Source organism: Hesperophylax consimilis, chromosome 8 (genome assembly GCF_061612785.1).
Source record: "Hesperophylax consimilis isolate HC1 chromosome 8, BYU_Hcon_1.0, whole genome shotgun sequence".
NCBI classification, from domain to species: Eukaryota; Metazoa; Arthropoda; class Insecta; order Trichoptera; family Limnephilidae; genus Hesperophylax; species Hesperophylax consimilis.
Genome location: NC_142843.1, coordinates 16,457,261 through 16,484,499, shown reverse-complemented (window position 1 = coordinate 16,484,499; position 27,239 = coordinate 16,457,261). Strand labels below are relative to the sequence as shown.

Below are 27,239 nucleotides of genomic sequence, written 5' to 3'. Positions count from 1 at the left end.
AATGCGGCATGCTCTGTTATATATTTTGACATTTTTTTTCCTCTTTTGAACTTCTGCATCATCTTCGTCATGAGTACGGAATTTTAGGTCTGAGCACCATGCGGCGAAATCGATTACGAGGATGTAAACTTAAACCTGATAAACAACTCAAGAGACTTGGAAGAGGAGCTTTTCATCAAATGACGGATGAGAAGAAAAAATTGGCTGCAGTCACTTGGTTTGACAATCGTGCTGTCATTATTGGAAGTTCATTTGTAGACTCACACCCATTATCTACAATTCAAAGATATAGCAAACAGGACAAAAAAAAAATTGACGTCACCTGCCCCGAAATAATAAAGCAGTACAATGCCCATATGGGTGGTGTCGACTTAGCCGATATGCTGATAGCTTTGTACCGATGCACTTTTCGCACACATCGTTGATATATGGCGATATTTTCTCAATTACTCGATATATCTATCAACAACGCATGGCTACTTTACCGGCGTGAAGTGGCCCTACAAAAAGAAGGAAGCAAAAAAACAATATGTTTGAAGGATTTTCGTCAAAAAATTGCAAATGGTCTGCTTTACAAAAACAAAATACGTGGCCGTCCTATCGGAAACATCACAACGCCACCAAACAAAATAAAGAATCCGGTAAAAGCCAGGCCGGATGATGAAGTCCTGCTTGATAACTTAGGACATTTTCCGGAACATAAAGAAAAAGGAAGATGCCGACTATGCAATTCTGGACAAACGTCTGTATTTTGCATAAAATGTGGCCTAAGGCTTTGTTTTACTGATAAGAGAAATTGCTTCCTATCATATCACATATATAAATTGCCAGGTTGTTACAAATAATAGTTTTTATTAGCTTTTAAGGCATAATTTTTCATTTTCCATAGTAATTTTTTTTAAATTTTGATTTGTAACAACCTGGCAATGTATCCTATAGGATACAACTCCAAATAAACTATATAAAAAACAATAAAAATATTTTTCATTTGTTTTTGTGAATCTGAAGCCTAACAGACTTCAAATATGTAAAAAAATATTTTTTGTGATGCTTAATTCTATCGGTGCCAAGAAGAGGGTTAAAGAATAGTTCGGAAGCCCTTGTATGCTGTGTCTGCTAATGGAATGAACTAAACGAAAGGGACATTTCACCGACATCGTGCAAATATTCAAGCATTGAACTTAATTTCTTTTTTATTTAATCTCATATTATCTAACTTTTTTTGATCGCTTGCAACGTCAGCCGTACTAAAAGCCAGGTACTCCCTCTCCGTTCCCCGCTGCACGCTCCGTTAGAGAGGGACACAGGACAATAATTATTTTTGCGGGAGTCGAAATTTCGTCTGCGAAAACAACGCTCTTAAGTCCACAATTATTTGCGTGTTGAATTATATGAAAATTTGAATTAATCGTCGAGTAACTTATTTTGTGTTTACTTTATTGTTTATTTTGTTTATTGTGGTATTTTAAGTAGGTACATAGTTATCTATGTCCTAATACAATCCTTATATACATATACATATAATTATAGTAACACATTTAAAATGAATCAATCACATATTTCCTTAATTTAATTTTAAATGTTTTTAAGTTTTCTTCTGATTTTATTTCTTCTGGTAGCTCTCCAAATATATTCAACGCTCCGTACATCAATGACTTTTGACTACGTGTTTTTTTCCTGAAGGGGAGTCTCAATTCATTTCTTTTCCTCGTCTCATGTGTGTGTTTTTTCTGTAGTTTATCATTTTTTCTTAGGAATTCACTAGACGTGTGGCCATTGATTATCTTGTAGATTAAAATATGGTATTAAAGTAAATAATTTGTTTAAATGACAAGATATTTAACTCATTCAACATGTTCCTAATTTTTGTGTATCTATTTTTCTTCAATATGGTTCTCATTGCTCTATTTTGTAGAATTGTCATTTGTTTCATTAAACCGTCGTTGGATAAGAATAGGATGCTACTACAGTAATTTATGTGTGGTACAATAATTGCGTTGTAAACATTTTTACTGGAAACTGTGTCAAGGAATCTTCTTATTCTTCCCAACAGTGAGATTTTTTTGGCAATCTTTTTAATAATTTGTTTTGCATTTTGAGCAAAAGTTAATTTGGAGTTAATTATTACCCCCAAATATTTCATTTCAAATACGTCTTTCAATACTTCACCATCTATCAATATGTCTTTTTTGTTTGCGTTACTCGTTTTCCAATGTTTATGAATTTTTTTTTGTTTAAATTCAATTTAAGTTTATTTTTCTTCAGCCATATTGATATATTATGTAGGTCTTTATTTATATGGTTCATTATGAGTTCATAATCTTCTCCTGTTATATATATCAGTGCGTCGTCTGCAAATAATCTTATTTTACAATGTTTCAATACTTTTACCATATCATTAATGTACATTATAAAAATAATAGGTCCGAGAACCGACCCTTGTGGTACTCCCAATGTAATCTTTACTGGTTCGGATATTGTCTCACCCACTTTTTACTTTTATTCGTATAAAAACTCAATTATTTCAAGAGAGGCAAACATATACAATATTGGATTAAATGATTGATACAATGTTGTATTTGTATGCCTTTCTTGAAGGAACTGAGTTTTTATAAGGACAAAACTATTTATTCATCTTCATATTGCGTATGGACGGGCGCCAACATAAAAAATATATATATGTTTATATTTTATATACAGGGTGTATCGGCACTAACCCGACAAACTTTAACCAGCTATTCCTTAGCACATTTGGAGTAAAAAATGTTATGTACACTTTGCTGTCCGGTAACATTTTTTTTCTTTTAAAAACAAAAAATAAATAAAATTTCCACACTCCGCTACTGCCCACAGTATAGGGGTAAAATAATTGGCAACGCCGCGCTACTGTCATCTCTTTCACACATATTCTGTCTCAAGTCCCGTGTGGTTCCCGCCACCCCGTCTCGTATCAGTGGTCAGTGCTGTTTTGGGAGTTCGCATGTCATCAAGTTTCTAGTTTCGTTTTTGTTTTGTTATCTAAGTTTTTACTGTTGAAATATGCCCCTCAATTATCCACCTGCCGAGCAAGCAGATATTGTTTTTGTTTATGGATTTTGCAATGGAAATTCACGAGCAGCCGTAAGGGAGTATCGCATGAGGTTTCCTGGAAGACGCGTCCCACACCATGCTACCTTTGTCCAGGTTTGTACCCTATCAATTGTTTATTGAAACTATTTACATTCATTGATAATGCCAAAAAGCGCTTTTGAAATTTAAACTGGGAACATTAAAAACATAACAAGGGGCCACCAACTTTAAAAATGTAAATTGTACTTTAGGTGATTTGTGTTCAGTGGTCACTAAACGGCGTTTTAAAAAGTTAATTAATTTTAATCTCTAATAAATGCATCATTCACTGCAATTGAATTCACTCCCTTTCTCACCATGGGATTATTTAAATTACTTGAATTCAATTTCACCCCTGTGAATCCAAGATATCAACCGTACCTAGTTAAGAAAATTATAATTTAAAACACTTTGTTATACATTTTACTATAAAAAAATGAAATAAATGAAGAGAAAACGTAAGTTTTCTGATATGTGCCTAAAATAAGTGTTCTTTAAAAATAAAATGAGTGAAAAAGCCCGCGATTGTTTATTTGACATTATTACTGAGCTGAATAATAAAAGCAGTTGTTATTTGTTGTTTTGTTTCAGATGTATCAACAATTGCGTGACTGTGGCATCGGACGGATTGAAGGCGCCGGCGGAGGACACAACATCGTTCCTGTGGCAGTTGAGGAGAGAATCCTGAACTTAATTACCGAAGACCCCACGCTGTCCGTGCGTCGGGTCGCTCTGATGATAGGACACAGGGAACACATGGCGGTATGGAGAGTTCTGAAGAAGCACGGGCTCAAACCTTTTCACTATAGGCGCTGCCAAGGCCTCATGGAGAATGACCACTTTTCCAGAGTCGTGTACTGCAGAAGAATGCTGCATAATGTCATAAGAGATGCAGACTTCATGAAAAACATATTGTTTACCGACGAAGCACAGTTCACTAAAACAGGAGTGCTAAATGTGCACAACTTGCACCATTGGGCTGAACAAAACCCCAAGCTTGTTCGGGAGTCGTCGAGCCAGGACAGATTTTCCATCAACATGTGGGCAGGAATCCTGGGAAATCAAATACTCGGTCCAATCGAGTTGCCTCCCAGACTAAATGGACCGATGTATTTGGAGTTCTTACAAGTGCAACTGGGCGAGATTCTGGAAGATGTGAACCTCGAATTACTACGGAGAATGTGGTTCCAGCACGATGGAGCCCCACCACACTATTCGATTGCCGTGCGGAACTACTTGGATGTCGAGTTTCCTGGTCGTTGGATAGGCCGTGGAAGTCCGGCCATTGCTTGGCCACCAAGATCACCCGACCTGACCCCCCTGGATTACTACCTGTGGGGGGCTCTCAAGGAAAAAGTGTATGCTAAGCCAATAGCCTCAAGAGAGCAACTGCTCGAACGAGTGATGGAAGCCGCTGCAGAAATTAAAGCAAATCCTGCAAACTTAAATAATCAAAATATAACAAGACTACACGCTTGCATCGAAAATAATGGTAGTCACTTCGAACAAATGCTCCAATAAAAAAATTAACATAAACTACATGTCCGCATTTTCATTTATTATTTATTGGTAAAATTCTCACAATGTCATTCATTTACACATCAATATTACCTACATATCAATATTTAATAAAATCTGTAGAAGAGTATGCCCGTCGGCATTCAACAAGTTTTTCGACAAGTGTGTCGAAAAGCGTCTTCTCTCTTTCCTACACACTAAATATTAATGGTTAAAAATGAGACGACTGATGCTTGTAAGCGCGCCAATACGTAAAAACAACGAAACTCGAATAAGAATTGCCAGGTGGGTTTTTTAATCGCTTTAATCTGACTTTAAACAATAATTAAACACGTAAAAATTATTTAATATAATATTACAGTACAGTACTTTGAACCTTCGCAATAAATTTATTTGATTTTAAGTTTAGTTTGTAGAACTCCATTTCAATTTAGAGATTTTTTTTATTTTAACAGTCTTATTAAAAAATTTATAAAAACAGTGTGTTTATAAACAAGTTCTGCTAGTTGTAATTATTATTACGCGTGACAGCTGTTTCACCTTCTGACGGCATTATCAAACTTTGGTAAAGCCACTTACAGACGACGTAAGTGATAACTTTCTTTTTTTATTATTCTGGCTTTATTGATTTCCGAGTAAATTGTCGTAAATTATTATTTGCTAATCCCAATATTATTTGCTAATGCTAATAATTAAGTGAAATTTTAAACAATGCAATAATAGGATTATTGCATTGTTAATTTCACTTAATGTCGTTGGTATTTCCAACTGATGACTCAGGGGTTTATTTCCCTGAATAATTAAGTATTTTGGGGTCTAATTATTATGCATTTCATTACATCCGATAATTTAAACAATTTTTATGTTGAATTGGGGTAAGTTTTATGGCTAAGGGAAGGAGTGGAAGGTGAGGAAGTACCTGGATATTCAGATCTGGTCACCAAATACGGCTAGTCATTTCAAGCAACGTTTAAATTCTAAACCTGGATATTCAGATCTGGTCACCAAATACGGCTAGTCATTTCAAGCAACGTTTAAATTCTGAACCTGGATATTCAGATCTGGTCACCAAATACGGCTAGTCATTTCAAGTAACGTTTAAATTCTAAACCTGGATATTCAGATCTGGTCACCAAATACGGCTAGTCATTTCAAGCAACGTTTAAATTCTGAACCTGGATATTCAGATCTGGTCACCAAATACGGCTAGTCATTTCAAGCAACGTTTAAATTCTAAACCTGGATATTCAGATCTGGTCACCAAATACGGCTAGTCATTTCAAGCAACGTTTAAATTCTGAACCTGGATATTCAGATCTGGTCACCAAATACGGCTAGTCATTTCAAGCAACGTTTAAATTCTAAACCTGGATATTCAGATCTGGTCACCAAATACGGCTAGTCATTTCAAGCAACGTTTAAATTCTGAACCTGGATATTCAGATCTGGTCACCAAATACGGCTAGTCATTTCAAGCAACGTTTAAATTCTGAATTAATTAATCAATTACGAAAAAGCGTGGGGTTAAGAATATTTTTTTTAAATTATAGTTGTAATTTATTGTCGATTTTTTAAAAAAATTGCGATATTTTAAATAAAATTTAATAATTATTGTTTAAATAAATTAGCAATCTGGCAGCATTCATTTGCAGGTGGTCAATCCAATGCAGTCATGACGTTTGTGTGAGTGCTTTCCTTTGTCTCAGTGTGTTGCGCAGCAGTTTTATATGAACCGTTTTTTGATTCATCGGGATTGTTTTTAAAACTATACATTCTTTGTACCTTCAAATTAGTGGAAATAAACTTAAGTGTGTCAAGCTGCTCGTTATATTCCGGTAATTCTGGAAGGCTTTTAACATAAGCAATAATATTCATAAATCACATTCCGCGAAGTTGTAAATAACTAAATTTATTAAAAAATATACGTTGTAGGATAGCCTAGCAAGTAACATTTTGACAGAGCACTTACGGTGATTTAAAAAACAACGGCGCTGTTCAAATAATCCAATTATTATTATTGATAAGTACCTAAGTGAGGAAAATTGTTTTTAAAAGTGCTCAGAATTATTGGACTTCGATTATAAATTCAGGAAATCTACTAATTAGTTTCTTAGTTTCAAAATTAGACTATTTAATACGTGAAACGCGTAAGAGGTGAAACCAAAGCATTCCAGAGGTGAAACAATTTAGATACAAAAATAAAACTGATGTGTACAATACAAGAAGACAATCAGTGATTCGCATACGAAAAATGTGAATAATCATTATTGTTAAATAAAATATTTCTTTTCTGGTACTGGATTATGTAATACGGGCTTCGTTCGCAGCAACACGCGAGAGTTGCGATGTTGCTTTCAAATTTTGACAAAGGATAAAACAGTGGTGACATGTGGTGAAAATATGTTTAATTAATTTTTTATTAAAAAAAAACGTTACCGGACAGCAAAGTGCACATAACATTTTTTACTCCAAATGTGCTAAGGAATAGCTGGTTAAAGTTTGTCGGGTTAGTGCCGATACACCCTGTATATTTAAAATATATATATTTATTTTATTTTTTTATTAAGTAAATATAACATTTATATAAATTTAGGATAGTCCCACAAAGCTGTCATATGGCAGCTTGTCTGTAGGTTCTACCAATTAAACATTCATAATAATATGATGTACTTGAAAGTTTTTGTAGATAAATACATTTATAGTTTTGAGTAAACATTAGAATAGATCACATAGTAATATTAGATAATTTAAATTACATCTATAAAATTTATAAAATATCTCAATATACCTGCCTAATAACAAGATATGTATTATTATTATACGTCTTAATATTGCAAAGGATAACTTGTAAAAAGCATATTTTAATAAAATAATCTAATTAACGGCATTTATGAACGCGTATATTATAAACAATATAAACGACCGTCGCGTTTAACTATAACAGTTTGTTAAAAGTTCACCTGTTTTACAAATAAAATATATAATACATAACAGCAGGACCTTCAAGATATAGCAGGTAAGATAAAACTAACACACACTAATGTGCATATAGTTTCAATGTTTTTTATAAACAAAAAAATAGGAACAAAATCTAGGATATTTGCGGAACACTAAAATTTTTTTTTATCATTAAAGGTAATATAATAATATTTGACAAGATATATATTTCACCATTAAATTAAGATATAATATATCTCGACTCAACCTAGTGATAAATTAAGTATTTAACAAAACATTTCCTAAAAACATAAAGTTTCGCAATAATTTTTAATGAATTATTTGGCGGTTAAAAATAAGCCGACGTAGCGCAGTGGTTTCGTGCACCTGGCCGACAATCAGATAGTTCGGGTTCAATTCCCGTCGGCGGCATTTATTTTTTCTCGAAAGTATTTTTCAATTTATATTCGTTTTCAGGCTAATAATTTGTTAAAATGGTTTTATCAGAGACTCTTGATGTGGAAAAGCGATGTATTTGATTCAACGTAACAAAAACACTAAACTGAAATTGTCAGACGGTATTTATTACTTTATTAACGCCCTTTTACATGTAAATAGTAAAAATTATATATATAAATACAGTACATATTTATTATACATAACTAAAATGTCTCAGTAACAATCTTTTGTATTGTTAAGTGATAAATTAAAGATGTCCACTGACTCGGTATAATTATTTCGCTTTAAGTAATTTGGCATGTTCGGTATCCTAAGAACTATCAAGCACAAAAGCAAAAATTCAAAATATTACTTAACAATAACTTCACCGTTAATTTATATTGCAACAGGTTTCACAAGAATCCGTTAATCATAAAAAATGTAAATTTATACTTTTTAGAAAAAAATTAATTTCATAAAAATCGTATTTTGTCGACTCTTATTCTCATTGGGGTATTTCACCATTCTCTTGATAGTTTATGATGGCTTGGCCTATTTCAGCATATCGCTCGCCATGCGATATGCTGAAATAGGCCAAGCCACGAAAATATAGGGCGCTTAAAGCGTAGTCTGTCACAGACAACCAACAAATAATCGTAATAGGTAGAAAATTCGGCTAATTTACTCGATGATAAACTCGGACTTAATGAATAAATAAAGAGTAAATCGAAAATATACGTTATCCTATGAATAAGATATCAAATCGATAGTGTATTTACTTTGGTTAAATTAATAATATGTTGTATGCACTTTAAGGGAAGTCTTCAAAACATCGATAAATTTATAAGTTTCGGTAATAGAACCCTCCCGGCAAAGTTTGGATGAAAATAAAACAATTGAAAATCCACAAAACGTCGCTGGAACTGGAAAGGGACGGATAACATCCATATAATTGGGAAAGTTTGCTGGATTAAAGAATCCGCAGGTTCAATAAATTGTTCCAGTATCGCCCCAACGATAAGAGATGTCCAAATATTTCCAAGAAAAAAATAATTATTCCTTGATTGGGTCGAGCTACTAAGAAGAAAATTAGTTTAAAGGGATTTATTTCTAGAGGACGGGGAAAAATATCTTTCAGAAGTTTTACGACACCAGGATTTCACAAGCGAGTCAGTCGATTTCTGACAGAATTGCATTCCCGTCTAGTTGCTGGCCAAAAGGGAAGGGAAAATAAATCTCATAAAGAATCTCAAGATGTGAATAATTATGTATTCCATTGAATTAAGCAGAACGAGAGTAGAGTCCGTTTTCAGTCGCAATGTTCTGCAATTCATACTAGGAAGTGGCATAATTTATGTGAAAAGGAAAGACGGAATTAGAATATTCAAATAATACGTTAAACTTGAAACAAAAACACCGTTGGCTGAACGCTTGTCATGAAAAGTTAAAAATAGAAAGAATATACTGGCTAGTATAATAATAGTTCATTTCCAGAACTAATACCCCTACGCCATCTGTACTAATAAATAGATTTTGTATAATATTAGATTAAGAGCAAATGTCACGTGCGCAAATATCAGAAGTGGTTAGGGGATGGAATGAGGAGAACGTTGCTGACTAAATCGCGTCATATTAATATCAGCTTGTTATCAGGATTATTTACCAGTTATTGAATGGTATATTATGCGAAATATTGGAAGACGTAATAACAACACTTCTCAACAGGTTTAATAAAAAAAGCAGGACTGAACCTAAAATATGCAGAGTATACGGCTGAGTATATGTTCACCCTATATGTTATAATGATATTTCGTAAAGTCAAATTTCAAGTTTTAAGTTTTAGATATTAACATTCCAATGTTAATTTCAAAACTAACAATATTCAGTAAATTAATGGAAAAATTATTTACAAATATCTAAGTCCAAAACTCAATCATATCATCAGAGGCGGCTCTAGGGATTCAGTCGTGGTAGGTCATTTGAAAAAAATGTGTGACTAATCTTTATTTGATATTGTGAAAAATGCCCATATATTATTAACTATATCAATTTGTTATACAGTTTTAGAGTCGCGGACTCTAAATAAATATTATGTTAATATAATAAATTGGAAATAAATACACAATCCATGTACTTACGGCAAATTATTTTTAAGATATTAAGTTTTAATGTAGTTGTCCACAACATTAAAATAAATAAAATCAGTGTTTGATTCTATTTGACAATGATTTTTTACGTTTTTTGTTTTGTTTCATTCTAAATCGATAACAACATAAATAATTATTCTAATCCTTTCCCGAACTATGCAATTGAAAAACAACCATTGTTCCACACACTACAAGCGTGTAAAATGAAAAAACGACATTTGTTTATGTCACCATCTCTGTAAAACATATAATATTCACCGTGTTGTCTCCCCCACGGTCATGACCTAAGCGTCCCTAAACTTTCTTCGGAAGCTAATTTTTACTTCGACGAAAAATATAGTGCCATCTCGTTTATTCTATGGCGCGCGTAGGGACAGAAGATGCCAAATTGGACATTCTTTAAATTGACCCAGCGAATCGTGTGGACTTGTGAATGAAAGCTTCTATTAGAGACAACAGATGTCACTGCTAGTCACTCGCCGCCGCCGCTGTTTCGCGTTACATTTTAAATGTTTTGATGCACATAATTGATTATTATATTTATTATTGTTGTCTTATAATTTTGGGGGGTCAAACACCAATTGACCTAAGGGAAGAACCGCCACTGCATATCATAACAACAAAGCAACATGGTTTTACAAAAGGCAGAAATGTGGAAAGTAATCTTGTTCTTCTTACTCAATTCATCGTCTATCACATGGACAACCGCACTCAAGTAGATATCATACATACAGACTTTGCCAAAGCATTTGATAAAATTAACCAAAAATTATTACTAACAAAACTTTGGTCATTAGGTATACGTGGTAATTTATTTCGTTGGGTTACATCTTATGTATATAAGATGTAACCCAACAGATCACAGGCAGTAGCAATAAAGGGCTTTGAATCAGATTTCAACAAAATTTCCTCTGGGATTTCAACAGGGTTCTCATCTCGGACCATTAATAATAAATAATTGTTTTTCATTTTATATATTAATGATTTGATCAATGTTGTAAAATACCTAAAATAGAATTATTTGCGGATAATGATAAGCTATTCAAGCCAATAAAAAGTCTAAACGATTGTGTCAATTTACAACATGATTTAAACAAAATATCCACCTATTGCCAACAAAATCAACTATATCTAAATGTTTCAAAATGCCATCACATTGTCTTTTCGAGAAATAAAATATTATTTAATTATTGTTTAAGAGGAAGCTACAATCCAAAAATGTGTATATTCTTGGTTTACCTTATACTGTATGTAATAGGCATTAAAATCGCTTGACAAAACGGAGTCTAGAAACGTTCGATTTCAAGCAGAAAACTGGTTTTTATTTATTTTGTAAATAATTTTATAAGAAAGCAAAAAAGTTAATCAAGTGAAACGGTCACAGATAATCTTAGCTATAATACTGTATTTTTTAAAGGTTGTTTCCTTTATGAGTTCATACATTTCTATTGAAAAAAATATTTTTTTTTAGTAGTTTGCATTTACATTTTTTATTGAGTAATTTATTTTTATATTTGTATTCTACTCAAGTGAAGCTATAGGAAAACCTTCAATTTATCTAAAGCTAAAAAAAAATTGGTATTCATACTGTACACCAATTCGTTATAAAGATTAATTAAAATAGTGATTTGGCATTAAATTTCGCCTTAAACAACAACAACATTGCAACAATCTCAGATATTCGTGATCTTGGAATAACCCTTGATATTAAACAACGATATAACCTTCATATACATCAAATCCCAAATAAAGCTACTAAAATGTTTTTTTTTGTATTAGGCAATTCACCCTAATATTAAAATGTTAGGCTTCATCATAAGAAACACAAAACTTTTTAATAGCATCGATATCATTGAGCAACTCTATTTTGCCTACGTACGAAGTCATCTGGAGTTTGTTTGATTCATCAGTTGTTTGGTCTCCATTTTACAAAATCGAAGCAGTTCAATTCCTAAAATATCTTTGTTACAAGCCATTTGTAAGATTTAATTATTATGCAGAGGCAGCTTCATACTTTAAAATTGATTCACTGAGTGTACGGAGGCATCATAAGGATGCACTATTCCTGTATAAAGTAGTTAACAATAATATTCAATGTCCAAAATGAACCTGCGCGATGAACACGCTCTTCTGTCTTGTTCAGGGTGGATCAATGAAAAACGAACTCTAAGGACGGGTTGTTTCGGAGAATCTGAACAATTCATCAAATTTCAACGTTCATTTTCAAGTTCTGTGAAAGACTTTTTCAAGTTTTGTTTTTATTTCAGTTTTGTCAAGCAACTAGCCTAAAATGATATAAAAACAGAACTTGAATAAGTCTTTCACAGAACCCGAAAATGAACGTTGAAATTTGATGAATTGTTCAAATTCTCCGAAACAACTCGTCCTAAGCAGAATTCTTGCCTGAACAGACTATGCAATAATTACAATAGGGTATTATCCGAGGTGGATATTTTCAGTTGCGAATTTAACAAATACAAGAGGTCCATAAAAGAATATTTCTCTGATGGTTTATGAATAATGTTATGTCTATATTGTTTATATTTCTATTATGATTTGATTTATATCTACAACCTCTCTCCATGGCTATAAATGTATTGATAAATGTTTTGTTTTGTAATTTTTCTTTTTATATAATCTTTTGTTTTGTATAAATTTTTGAATTCATATTCCTTTCTTACAAATTTAATTTACATATTCCTTATTATGCTGTCTCAGTAGAGGTAAAATCACAAGGGGAAATTTATAATTGGTTTTATTTTGGCTATATAATACTTATGTACTAGTACAAACTGAAATAAATGCAAACTGTCGATTTCCCGAAAATTAATAAATAATAAATAATGAAAAATATGTAAAACTTAAAATCATTATATACCTACGAATACGAAGTAAAAAACTATTTTATTAAATAATAGGAATTTAAGCACTCACGAGGCCTAATGGTCTCAAAGGATCCAAGTTTGAAATAAATTAAAGGAGCCGGTTCAGCTCCTCTCACCATGTTCAAAAGTTATCGTAACGTAATTCTGTATTACAGCAAAATTTTATAAATATTGCGAAGTTTGCAAAGGATAACTCTTCGAGTAAGCACAGCGCACTCAGCGCGAGGCCGCGTTTCTTGGAGTTGCCAAATGTATCAAAGAACTTTCCCGATCAACATATAGACACTCTCGTACTTACCGAAAAATTTACTCACAAAGAACAAAGCTAAATCAAAATTCTGGCAAGAGGATTCCATAATTTAAGGTTAAAAGAAAATGGCCCTACACATTATTTTGTAGTCTTCAAACTCAAACAATACTACAAATTATTTATCTGTAAATTCTATACGGGTAGGTCGGAAAATGACAAAAATCCTAAAAACTGTAATCTTTTAAATACTATCAAATGCATACCAAAATGACTGAAAATATATGTGGATTGAAAACCAGTAATTTTCAAACGTTTTACCTTAAATTCTAGTATGAATTGCATAAAGAACTAAAAAGCTTACAGTTTAAGAACTTTTTACATTGGAAACCTTATACATTGAACTATATGATGGATGGGGATGGTCCGATGCTCTGTAGGGAACCCGCTTGCACAGCGCGGGTGTAAACTGTGCACCCTAAAGTTTAAGTTTAGACTTACGGAATTCAATACTTCGTTTGTGTAAAAGCACTATGAAACAATATAACTTACCCGTATAGAATATACAAATAATACATTCGTAGTATTTCTTACGTTAACAGACTACAAAGTGTGTATTTTTTAATGCTGACTTTTGAAGGCACACACGGAGAAAAATTAGTATTGGTGATTTATTAAAATTCTCCTCAAACTATTGGTAATTCGGTTATAAACGGGACTGTAGGTAGCTTCCTGATAATCTTTTAGTAAATTCGTAATAATATCGGAACACGTGTTCATGCACCTGCATTTGTCTTAATAATATATAAAGACGAAATGTCAGGATTTTATGAACACTTGTTCCGACATCGTGACAAAACATTGCTATTTTACTAAAAGTTTAACAATACCCTCCTAATAACCTATCGATTCATTCGTCAATGGCCTGCAATCCCTTTTTCAACCGGATTACGAATAATTTTTAATATAAGAATAATTTAATAAAACGGAGAGGTTCTTAAAAAAATGCATTTTTTTATCGGTAAGTTATTTCCGTATAGGTATCGTAACTCGCAACCGGTTGAGTCGAACATGGTACTCACAAGGAGGCATTTCTTGCGTACATCATGTTTGAAACTTATTTTTCGACTTCCCAAAATAAAATTTATAAACGGTAATTTAGAAATAATAAAATGAACACACCGTAAAGCTTTTCGAATATTCAAATTCGTTAATTGTATGTTCGCGTTGACCCTTTTTTTGTTAATAACAATAGGTTGCTGACTGATTAAGCCAGATAAAAGGCTGTTTCTCAGTGGCGTTCCGTAAAAGAGATCGCTGTCAAAAGCATACACAGACACACCAATACACACAACCCTATAATAATATAATACGCTAGGCCTGTACGAATACAGCGAACGGTGGCTTTAGTTTAGTTGTTACATATAGCTGTCAAAAAAGCGAAAAAATTGACTCTACGGGTAGTAGTAGTTGTTTGTTCCCACAACCGGAAAAATTAACCTGAGGAGTTAATAAAATAAAAAGGGTCTGAAATAAATGTATGTGCTAATATTGTAAATTACGGTGAGCCACGAAGTTAAAGCTTTTTAAAAATACGTAAAAATCAATGCGTCCATAATAAAAAGAAAGAAAATACCCATAAATAGTCCCGACACGGTGACAAGATTTATTCCTAAGAGACCATACACAACACAGCAGTGTCAAAAGCAGAAAGCAGTGCCCAAATGATATTAAAATTTACCGGACATTTTTCAGGATTAGATAATATGTACGAACCTACTATAACACGTTTATTTATCTGCTTCGATTTGCCTAATGTCCCGCACTAACAAAGTTAAGAGTTAATTACATAATTGGACAATAAAATAATTAATTAAATTATTTATTCCAATTGGGATCATCAATTCATCCATTTACACGCAACAGTCGGGAAATTTTATTACAGGTATAAAATGTAGAATTTAACGTTCACTGCGCGTTCAGAATACACGAAATTCGGCAAAAGGAAATTAAAAACTCAATATACGAGTACTTGTAGCTTATCATGTATTGTAAAACTAAAGAATAAATATTTGATTACTTAACCGATCGTAATTAAATCCGGAACTTAAAATTGTTACGCTAAATCTCCAAATGAGAATTTTTCCTCCCAAATACAGCTGATTTATGAGAAAAGATAAAATCCGAAGGTTAGGTTGTTATGACCAATATCTTTTTACCCTTTTAAAGAAGTTTCCTCGCAATTCGCTTTTGCATGGGAAAGGAAAGTTAATTGTAAGACGAATTCCAAACAAAACTCATTTATCTACAGATCCACACACTCTTTTAACTTAAATTATTACCATATTGACATATTTAACTCGACTTTACGCGACATAAAACAAAAACTCAATAATCAACAAAACCCAAACTAGAAGTTCAATTCCTATATATTCCCGTCCTTTGCCTCTTAATCCTTATCCTATATTTCCCCTTCCTCCCCCCCACCCTCCTTTATTTTAATATTTTTAATATTTTCTAACTAAACAAGAAATTAATTTAAGAGAACATCTCTATGCCATTGTACACCATTGTAACACCATTAACTATTCATCAGTGGAAAGTTCATAATTGGCATAATTAATAATATTATTGTATCATTATATAATTAAAGATTTGCTGTCAACTTTTCCAAATAAATAAATAAGGAGAAACTCGAATAGAAGAATCATTCACTTTTCACAAAGTCCCAAATTTATATTACTAACAAAGAAGCTGCCATAAATGCAACGAGTAAGGTGACTACCGTGAAAGATCTTTACGTTAAAATACATTGGTTAAGTTGACTCACGCCATTGTTCCTTGACAACTTAACGAAACTTATTTTTACATAATACACTCCAACGATATAAGTAAACTCAACATTTTAATCCTTACCAAAGTTTTCAAATTATTATGCAAGCAGTTATGTCCTTTTCAAAAAAAATATTCATACTTTCAACTCTACTTTTAACAAATTCCTAGCATAAGAAAATAAATTACAGACGTGTAAAAAGGAAAGAGAACAATTTACCTGACATTCTTCATCCTAAGTGCAGTGCAGTTTTCCTTGCACTTGTAGGCAAGCACCTGCTTGATGCGGCTCACCTCCACCAGAGGAAAGCGTCGGCTCACGTACGCTGCAACAACAATAAAATTAAAATTGCATTTCAGTAACTGTAAGAAAAGGGAAAATCTTGTAAGCTGAACCCTTTGCAAATAGCTTTATTTTTACTTTTTGACATTTTGAATGTGGAACTGCTGCATTGTTAAAACTTCAATTAAATGTCAATAAGCAGATCGAGGACAAAAACTGTTTTGGAAATAAAACATAGTTTGGCTATCAAACTGCAAACCTAAAAAATATAATGTAATTCCTACTTATATCCATAAATTAGATTCTATTTTTTCTCACTGACGTGACACTTCAATTGAACAATCAGGTGAACCAAATACGAATCAAATTTAAATAATAATTCAACGAATGAGTTTATGCTTAATGGGAGATTTCCTTTCTATTAAGAAGGTAGTTAGTCTAAGTATAAAATATAGCAAATTTCCAATTAAATTAATTTATAATGTGTAAAGCCGTAGAAATACTTAAGAGGTTGGGGATAGTTAGCGGGGAAAAAATAATATATATTTTTTTTTAAATTACAGTAGTTTAATTTATTTTGTCAAACCAATACATAATACGAGGTCATTATACTATTATGATTACATTATGTTTTAGCCATATTTGTCAAAATTTTAAAAATATGTATTTATTGTAGACCAAGTTATCGCTATACTTGTTGGACTATGTTTTCAAAGTTTGTTGTCACTGTAATTCAAAACTACTCGACGAATTTGAATGAAATTTATACAGTTTATTGAAAGCATTGAAAATTACCACTGCTTTTTCTTGAAAATCCGAGATTAGAGATCAGAGGTCGCCATTTTGTTTATTTTCATAAAAAGCTTGGATCAGGCACTGATTAATTATTAAACTAATGATTTTTTTGTTTGATTGATTTTAGATTAGTTAATATAATGACTTTGCAGTGAACACGTACATTTCACAATTACATGTTCACTGCAAAGCCAACTTTTGGGACGCACAGTGGGCTGAAAATCGGCTTTCATAGACATAGAGACTTGAATTTTCAAGGGTATTTTTTTTGGCTAGAAATGGATTCTGCTGATCATTACTATGCTATAAAATGTCGTACGAAGCAATTGCGTGTACAAATGAAGGAGTTATAATTTTTTAAAGAAAAATTTGTATGGCGCTGACATTAAAAATGAGGCTATCTCTGGAATCATAAGGTTGGCCGTTCTATCCTTACATACAGATAATACTACTATTTATTTGTATTTTTTTGACATACTTCATATTGTGGCGCATGGTGCGATTTTTTTTTTTAAAATCCTCAAAGTTGAAAAAACCCTTTTTAATGTTGATGATTCATTTTAATGCTTAAATGCTTTTGGGCTTGCAGTGTAAATAAAATATTGTAAACTAGACAAAGCATACTCATATGTAAAGCATTTAAGCATTAAAATGAATCTTCAACATAAAAAAGTTTTTTTTTCAACTTTGAGGATTTAAAAAAAAAAAACAAAAGTTTCGCCACAATACGAAGTATGTCAAAAAAATACAAATAAATAGTAGTATATTTGTGTGTAAGGATATAATGGTCAACTTTATGATTCCAGAGATAGCCTCATTTTTAATGTCAGTTCCATACAAATTTTTCTTAAAAAAATGATGACTCCTTCATTTGTACACGCAATTGCTTCATACAAATTTTTATAGCATAGTAATGATCAGCAGAATCCATTTCTAGCCAAAAAAAATACACTTGAAAATTCAAGTCACTATGTCTATAAAAGGCGATTTTCAGCTCACTGTGCACAGTTTTTTGGCTTGGAGTGTAAATAAAATATTGTAAACTAGACAAAGCATACTCATATGTAAAGCATTTAAGCATTAAAATGAATCATCAACAAAAAAAAGATTTTTTTTCCACTTTAGGATTTTAAAAAAAAAAATCGCACCTTGCGCCACAATATGAAGTATGTCAAAAAAATACAAATAAATAGTAGTATTATCTGTGTGTAAGGATAGAACGGCCAACCTTATGATTCCAGAGATAGCCTCATTTTTAATGTCAGCGCCATACAAATTTTTCTTAAAAAAAATTATAACTCCTTCATTTGTACACGCAATTGCTTCGTACGACATTTTATAGCATAGTAATGATCAGCAGAATCCATTTCTAGCCAAAAAAATACCCTTGAAGATTCAAGTTTCTATGTCTATGAGAGCCGATTTTCAGCCCACCGTGGGACGGGGTTCAACAAATATGGCGATAACTTGGTCTACAACAAATACATATATATATAAAATTAATTTCCCATTTGTGATAGTCTGATTACACCTATATTTTCTTATGTTCTTAATGGTATATAAACAATAGCACGTGAATACGGTAGGCATCACATTACGCTATACGCATCATGTCTTGGCTTTTTTTTTTTGCTGATTTCAAATGGTAAATTTTATAATGAACGGTCAGATAAATATAAAACATCGAATGCTAAATACTATCCGACTATAAACAAACAAGATAAAAGTATTTTAGAACAATAGAGAAGGTAATGAACATAGTTTACATTTCCAATTTGTGTGCACCTTAGTTTCAGAAGTGGGCGATAGGCAGGTGGCCACGACGCGACGCCCCGCTAGCAATCGGGCGAATCGAATTTGATACGAACAGTGCTAACAGTGGGTTCCAACTTAATTCATTTGCACAGTGAAAAGTTCTGTAGTATTAATTTTAGGGATTATAATTTTACTGTTGATAAAATATATTCATTAATAATGTAGTATTTTACTATTTTACAAAAGTCTTACGATTCAATTGATATAAGATAGGTACTTCGTATATCTCACTAAATACAAAGCAAATTAGGAATTTAATTATATTCTTTGACAAGCAATAATAAACCTACTTACTATAAAATAACATGTAACGCCAACAGACTCTTAGGTGGGTACCTATTAACCACATAAAACAATATTCATTTTTCTTGCTAGAATCTGCTGGAAAGCCAACGAAAAATGTGAAAGCTTCATAAAGAATGGCTCTTCGTCAAATTTATTGAAACTGACACCTCTTTTATTTTGAAAACCACAAATAATGATGTTTTATACAGCGAGAGCATGCTTGAATTGACACGCTTGTTTTTCTTCGCTAAACAAACCCTCCACTATGTAAATAATATTGTCGAAAACTTATTACGAACAGTAATAAATCTTATTGTAGTTTTTTCCCGAAATGAATTTTCCGCGTTCATTAGAAAGTAATATTTTCATTTGAATGCGAAATTGTTTACACACAAAGTAGGAAAACATTTACATAATATAATTTAAATATTCACCAGAATACCACAATGTGTTTACCTGAGCAATATGCATACTAAATGTAATTCCAAATTAACATAACCAATCGAGTTACTGACATTATTGAAAATTTGATATTTATTCACGCCCAATTCGCATTTCACCTCAATGGTATATTTTTGAAATAATAAAACAAACATGGTTAGTAATAAACGTATCCGGTACGTCAAGTACCGTGATGAATAGTGAGAATCATCCCCACGCCTTATATTAAACCCCTTTGTGTGTTGAAAGGCATGAGTGAATTCGAATTACGAACTTGCATTACGAAAGGCCTGTTTTTTACAGCTTCGTTATAAAGGGGCATCGTTGTGAGAAGTTTCACACTGATGTGAACCTGGGAGAATTTAGTCCGTAACCTCGGGAACAAGATACAAGCATCAACAGTGGCGGCTTTTGGCTTTTATCTGCTTAGCTTGAGAGGTAATGTTGAAAATATCTAATATTTGTAATAGTGAGATAAAAGATACGGTTTTTTCAACGGTATTTTCAAGTAGGAAAAAAGCGAGTCATTCAACGTGTCTCATCAGACTTTGAAATTCTTAACAAAAAAAACTTGGCAAAAATAAATACAATAAAAATTTATAGTTTAAGGTGACACAATACCCTGATAACGGGGATTTGCCCCGACGCTCACATTTTAATTATTTGTGATGTAAGTATTAGTAAAATCTTAAATGTTTCTAGAGGGATTCCCAGGGATGCAAGTTATTTATATATAAGATTAATAAAAATAGGACCTTACCATTAAATATCTTATGTAAAACGGTTTGCCAATTTTATAAAACGTTTTTCAACTATAAGATGAGCGGGAAGCACCAGATTTTATTTTTGTAAACGATGAATTAGTAACTTCCCGAGGAATCTCTGTAGAAAAATTAGCGATTTTATTAATGTATTCATAAGAATGAATTAAAATATAACACTCGGAAATATCAAACTTCTGTCCCGATAAAGAAAACTCGCCGTACGTTACTCCAACACTCTGAGGCGCGCGTAACTGTATTCGTGTGCAGGTCCCCAAGCACTTACAGCGTTATTCTTTAGTAACGGCCACAGCTTAAGCCGGAAAGGTCGTCTGACTCCCGGACGGTATGTCCAGTAATTTCTATTACGTATTTTTTTATTTAATCAAACGATTACTTTTAAAGTTATTAGTGAAATTTTCTGTTTTTTATAATTTGACCTCTTCCACAAGTGAGTAAAGGTTTTTTGTATGTTTCACCAATAAAAAAGAAAACATTATATTTTAGACATAATTTGAAGTGATTTGAGTGCACGGTGGTTAAGTTTCAGAAAAAATTTGGACATAGTAAAAAAAATATGAAAACAGTTTATTTTGTAGATTTTTTTAAAATTCTTAAGTTTCTTAATTTTAATAGTTAAATATTATTTTCAATTAAAAATTCCGCTGTTATGTGTGATTGTTATTTGTAATTGGGGCGCCTAAAAATGATTATATAGTAGAACTTTTTTTTCATGTAAAAAGTATTTCAAATATAATAATTATAAATAATGTACAATTTTTCTTTTTACATATAAATTATATTTATTTGGCTTTCAGTCACGCCAATTTTTGGGCACAGAAAAATTGGAAATGAATGTGAAGAATTCAGACATGCCATAAATACCTTTCTATACAATATATAATATTTTAACATAAAATTGCTTTAGTTTAAATTGCAAACAGATTTTTCAAGAATTCACAGGGTCTGCCCTAGTATAAGATATTACAAAAAGTAGCTGGTATAAAATTTACAATAAAGTTTTTAATAAAGTACCTAAAGTCATTCGAATATTAAAAAGGGTTATTCATCTTTTAAATTGTACAATCATGTAGATTGTTAAATTATTTATTGTAGATAGAATTGTAGAATTATCTCCCAAGTTACTGCATTTACTTTCGTTAAAATGATATTAAAAATTGGAGAAATATTTTATCCACTACAAAAGAAAAACAAAGCATTGGACGGTGAAGGTTTTTTATATCAAAATACTTATATAAAATTTTACCCATTAAATCCCACCTATTTATTGTAAATTCCTCTCGTCCTACAATGAGTTATGTAACTCATCGGGATTGCTCTAGTACGAAATAAAAAATAATTAAATCTAAAATCTGAGATGTAAAAAAACTGTAATGTACAAACTATTTTCTATGTAAAAGTTTTATTAGTAAAAATATATATATTTTTTTTTGTACTGTTTCTTTTTGTACCTGTTTATTTTTGTACCTATTAACTCCCACCTATGTATTGTAAGTTCCTCCCGTCCTACAATGAGTTTTTTAACTCATCGGGATTGTTTTATCAAGAAAAAAAATAATAACCAAAAAAGGATTTGTGATTTATGATTATTTGGGATGCCTTACATACTGCAGATGATTATATACTGTACGTAGATACCATGATTTTCAAAACACCATGCAAATTAGGCAATTCATTAACTGTTACATACTGCAGATGATTATATACTGTACGTAGATACCATGATTTTCAAAACACCATGCAAATTAGGCAATTCATTAACTGATGCCAACAATAATGAAAATTATTATTATCATTTTAAATTTATAAAACTTGTCCGTGTGAAATCAAACCATGTCACACTGTGCGACATTTTGACCAAGCCGGGGCGTAAACGAAATGTTTTGGGCTATAGCCGCGCCCACTAGAAACGCCCATAACAGATATTATTTTGACGTCTTGTTTCGTCTTAACAACAAAAACCAGAAGCTTAGACCGGCGGTGGCTGAGTTGGCATCGCGTCTATGTCCCACCCAGGCGTAGTGTGTTCTATTCCTCGGCTGGATAAGTCCTCCATCACGACACAAGCAACATTCTCCGCTAACTGTGATGATAGTAGGAGATTTTCAAATATTGTCAGGTTATTCATAAGAATAAAATAACATAAACAAACAAAAAAATTTAAGAGATTTTTTTGTTGATAAAACAAAAAAATTTAATCTCTTAAATTTTTTTAAACAAATCATTTGTAATACAATATGTCAAATGGTGAAGGTTATATTATTGCTTTACTATTCTATATTTATAATCTTCACAATATTTTTTATATAAACTATGTAAAATGGCAGACCGATTCGACCGTCGATTTAACAGGCCACGACAACCTGTCAAACGCTTTATATTTTGTTAACAATACAGTTAATAATTATTTTGTTAACTTGTAGCAGTCTTGCTTGTTGAAGTACCTACCGTAGCGGCAGACAGCATTCTCAAGTTGCCGTCTTGGTTTGCGAACTAGTCTGAAGAGCGCTGTGCAGCGTGGAGAATTTTGTTCCGTCAGTTGAGGCTGGATTCTCGTGTGACAAGGAACGGTGAAGAAGACTTGCCGACCTTGGCGGACTTAGAATATACGTAAGAGGCCCTCTAAATTGAGATTGATATTTTATACTTTAGTTTCTTAGGGATTACTCTGATAATATATAAATTTGTTCAGAATTATCTAATTTTGAGCTGGCGCCCATTTAATTCTTTATAGCATCATTTATCCATTCGTAATTTCAACTGTCATGACTTGCATTTTTCAACTATCGAGAATATCTATCTCGACACGCCTTGAGATTTAAACCTTTTATAATGGGTCTCTTGCTTTATTTATTAACTTCCTAGAGCAATGTGTTTAGTAACCGCATTTTATATAATAAATGTTATATTTGTTAATAGAGTTTTTATTACTGGTGCACGCATTTATTCTACCCACATGTAACATCGAGTCCCGGGAAGTAATTAATAATATTGGTAAGATATCTGCTACAAACTTTCTAATTCAAAGGCCTCATACACTATGTGTCGTATGATATCATGTTACTGCTGCCACTACCTAGTATGTACATATAAACTTTACATTTCTTTTTAACTAACTTACGTTTGTATGCCTTAGGAGTAGGCATATTCATATTTTTGTACAACAGGTTTATACCTACAAATAATTATTGTATGCATTTACTATTTACTTGCTGTTATAATATGTCAAATGGATATAGTTATATGTATTTTTACTGTTACTATTGTGAACTTACAATCTTCAGAATATTATTTTTTATGAAATATGTATGTAAAAGCACAATGGGCGTATAAATAAATAACAGAGACCATGAGGGAAATTAATTTCGTTAAAGCCTCCTAATAAATAAATTTAAAACAAAATTACATTAAACATTTAAAACATTAAACAATGTTTATTATATTTTTAATTCGTTTAGTATTATTTTATATTATTATATTTCAATAATATGATTATTCAATTTACAAAATAAATAAAAATAAATATTTATAAAACTCTGAAGATGAAGGTTCAGACTGAACCGAAACCAATTGGTTAATATATTCAACAAAGTGGCATTGAAACAAAATAACTTTATTTAATTTACAATACCGAACCATAAAGTGATTGCTTTCTAGTAATGTTTAAAAATTATTTTTATAAAAATATAACCGACCTCCACTGTCGGCACAAAAAATGCGTTATCGTTTGAAAGCGGCCACCTGGTAATATTATTTTTTCATCGCTAGTAATATTTCTTTTCATTTCTCTTACCAGATATGTGGGGTAATTGTGTAGCAAAAACAACAGATGAGTCCATCTCACAAAGACCATCGATCTTGGCGGCCACGCAATGCCGGTGAAACCAGAGGCTTCCAAACTGGAAACAAAGTTGGCCGGAAAACTGACAGATGACATAGTACCGCGGGGCTGCGAGGGCAAGGAAAGTGTGTTTGCTTATCGATTTATGACCTGCCTCTTTAGAGTACAGAACTCCTCTGGATGCAAAACAACGTTACTGTATAAAAAATTAAAACAATAATAGAAGAGACAAAATATTCTCTTCGAAGATTTAGGCAAGCCCAATAAAGAACATTGAAGTTTCAGAAATGTGGCTCTATTCGTATTTTTTATTTGATATTATAGAAACAAACAGTACATGAGTTACAGTGATGAAACAATATACAGGAATTAAATATTTCATGTTGGGTACCTACGATTTGTTTCCTTGAAATGTCTGGTAAATGGTATGTTTATTCCTTAATTACCAGGTGACGTGTGTAGTTTATAGGTGTGTGTGTATGCATGTGTGAGTGTGTGTATGTATTTGTATGCGCATTGAACTGTTTGTATTATTGACAAGATGCCACGTTTGAATTTGGGCAGTGAATCCGAAAAAATGTCAATATTTGAGTTTACACAAATATCATTTAGAGTATGAAGAGCTCAGTTAATTGGCGAATTAGATGCTGCATTTGTTTTGTAATGAAGTATGTGGAATACCACTACATGTCGTGTACATCTCAAAGTTGTGTTTAAATTAATACGGGACGGAAGTTCGATTCAGTTGATGTTATTGTTTGAAATTCAATGTATAAATGTTAAATCAGCTACTACTAGCCTTTTTACTGTAAAGTTTTAAATGTACATTCAAAGTTATTGTTGAATTTGGAGGTAAAATATTTTATAAATTTCTGTATTCGTACAAGAGATTGCTTGGTGACGGCAGACAACAAACGTTGAAAACTCAACAAGAAGAAAAGACATTTTAAAAGTATAAATACAAGAAATACGGTATAGCTAGGGCGCATATATTGCTATAGAGCAGAGGTTCCCAAACTTTTTTGCCCCGTAGACCACTTGCCAAATTATTTTTTTTTCCGTAGACCCTCTGCCTGCCGAATATAGAATTTTCCTAAAACTATTAACGTCCCATGTGATAATCATTTATTTTTTTAGTAAAAATATTCCCTTCCCTTGCCTGTCTTTACATTGTGAAGACAGGGGCACCCTTGTGAGGTATTACACCAAATGAAAATGAAGCAGGATAAACAACGGGGATTTCTTTCTGTAGCTAGCCCTACAGAACTGCCGGTTAAGTTCTTTGTCAGTGCTTATTCCGGTCAGTTTTTCTTTTCACATGGTATCCGATTCTTCAACGTTGCATTTCCATAATCAAAATGTCCGCAAACTTAGTTTTGAAGTCTGTGTGAAGTGCATTTAATTGTTGAACGTCATTATTACCCTGGACGTTTTTCAAAAACCATTGGGAACTAGGAAAATTTGCGGCTTTCAATGTGCAATTTTTTGCTTGAATATATTAATTCTGACAAGAAAAGGAACATAGACTCTATTTATATACCTCAATTAACAACTTTACGAAATATAGAAATACAAATACCAAATAAGTAATTTCTCAGTCAATTATATTTGTGTTAGGTCTATTGTGTCATTTACGGAACTCCTAAATGTTGACTTGAGGTAAATGGGGGTCCGCTCGTATGTACCCCCATTTGAATCTCGTGGACCCCCAAATTTTTTTCTCGCTGACATAGACCCCCAGCATGCCCATATCGACCCCTGGGGGTCCATATAGACCACTTTGGGAACCTCTGCTATAGAGAAATAAGTGTATATTAGATAGACAAATGAGAAATTGAAAAGGAGCAGGGAAATATCGAAGGTTGGGCATGGAAGATTGTCGTGGCCGTAAAACAAATGTCAATAAATGAGCTCTCTCGGTTGATTTAAGAGAAAATCGGCAGGATGTTAACATGATACGAAGAGTCAGCGCCCCCAAAAAACAGAAGAACGTAATTAAATAAATTTGCGTTTATATTAATTACAGCAAAAAAGAAAATACTTAGTCAAACACTTGAGAATACGATGCGACGTGGACGTGGGTTAGGAGTAAAGTGAAGCCAGATTATGGGAAGTCGTAACATGGAAAAGCTTCATCGAAGTATACGAACAAAGAAGTCCGCTACCTGTTTATTTGCTAATTTGAGGGTAGAACAATTTCAAATTAATAACCTTTACAATGTTTGTTTTTAATCCCCCCAGTAATATTCATGCCCAAAGTGGTGTAAAGAAATGATTTTATAAACAAAAAATAAAAAACATTCAAGAGACGCGTTCTTTATAGTTTTCAACCGCTTCGTGTTGGAACTTGATTCACTTGAGACGACGTCATTTTTCACATTATTCTACAGAAAGGGTAATTTAACTAACCCGAAAGTTTTAAACGCTAAATGATCTACGAGGATAATCTCTAAATATAAATTAGCATAAGTCTATGACCTTTGGTCGGACTTGAGAAGCGACTTATAAACTTATGTAGGTACCTACCTAGATTGGTGAGATTTGCATTTTACCCTAATACGCAAAGATATTTAAAATAAATGTTTTGACGTCGATGTTACAGAATGACTGCCACGTGGCAACGGACAGTTAATTCGTCTGCTTAAATTTTGGATAAAATTGACACATTCAAAGATAATTTTATGCAATTAAGTATTGCCTGTTGGACGTGATAAAGGAAAACAAGTATATTTTTAAGTATCTACTTAAATACCAAACATGAGTAGGGGAGATGGAAGAATTATGCTGATGAACCGTCATTCAGCAGTTTAGCAGTTTTAGGAACGGCTGCGCGCCCTTTTTTATAAAAAAACTTAAAATTGGATTTGAGGCAAAAATACTTGACC

General features: G+C 32.4%; 1 protein-coding gene across 1 annotated transcript in view; it reads right to left on the bottom strand.

Moving 5' to 3' along the window:
- The window catches only part of LOC149421630 (uncharacterized), a 176,954-nt gene that overhangs the window by 19,601 nt on the left and 130,114 nt on the right, over nucleotides 1-27,239 (bottom strand). Inside the window, exon 7 of the mRNA XM_089634952.1 lies at nucleotides 16,333-16,438. Within this exon, the coding sequence (XP_089491078.1) occupies nucleotides 16,333-16,438 (106 nt within the window). The remainder of the gene's footprint in view (nucleotides 1-16,332; nucleotides 16,439-27,239) is intronic.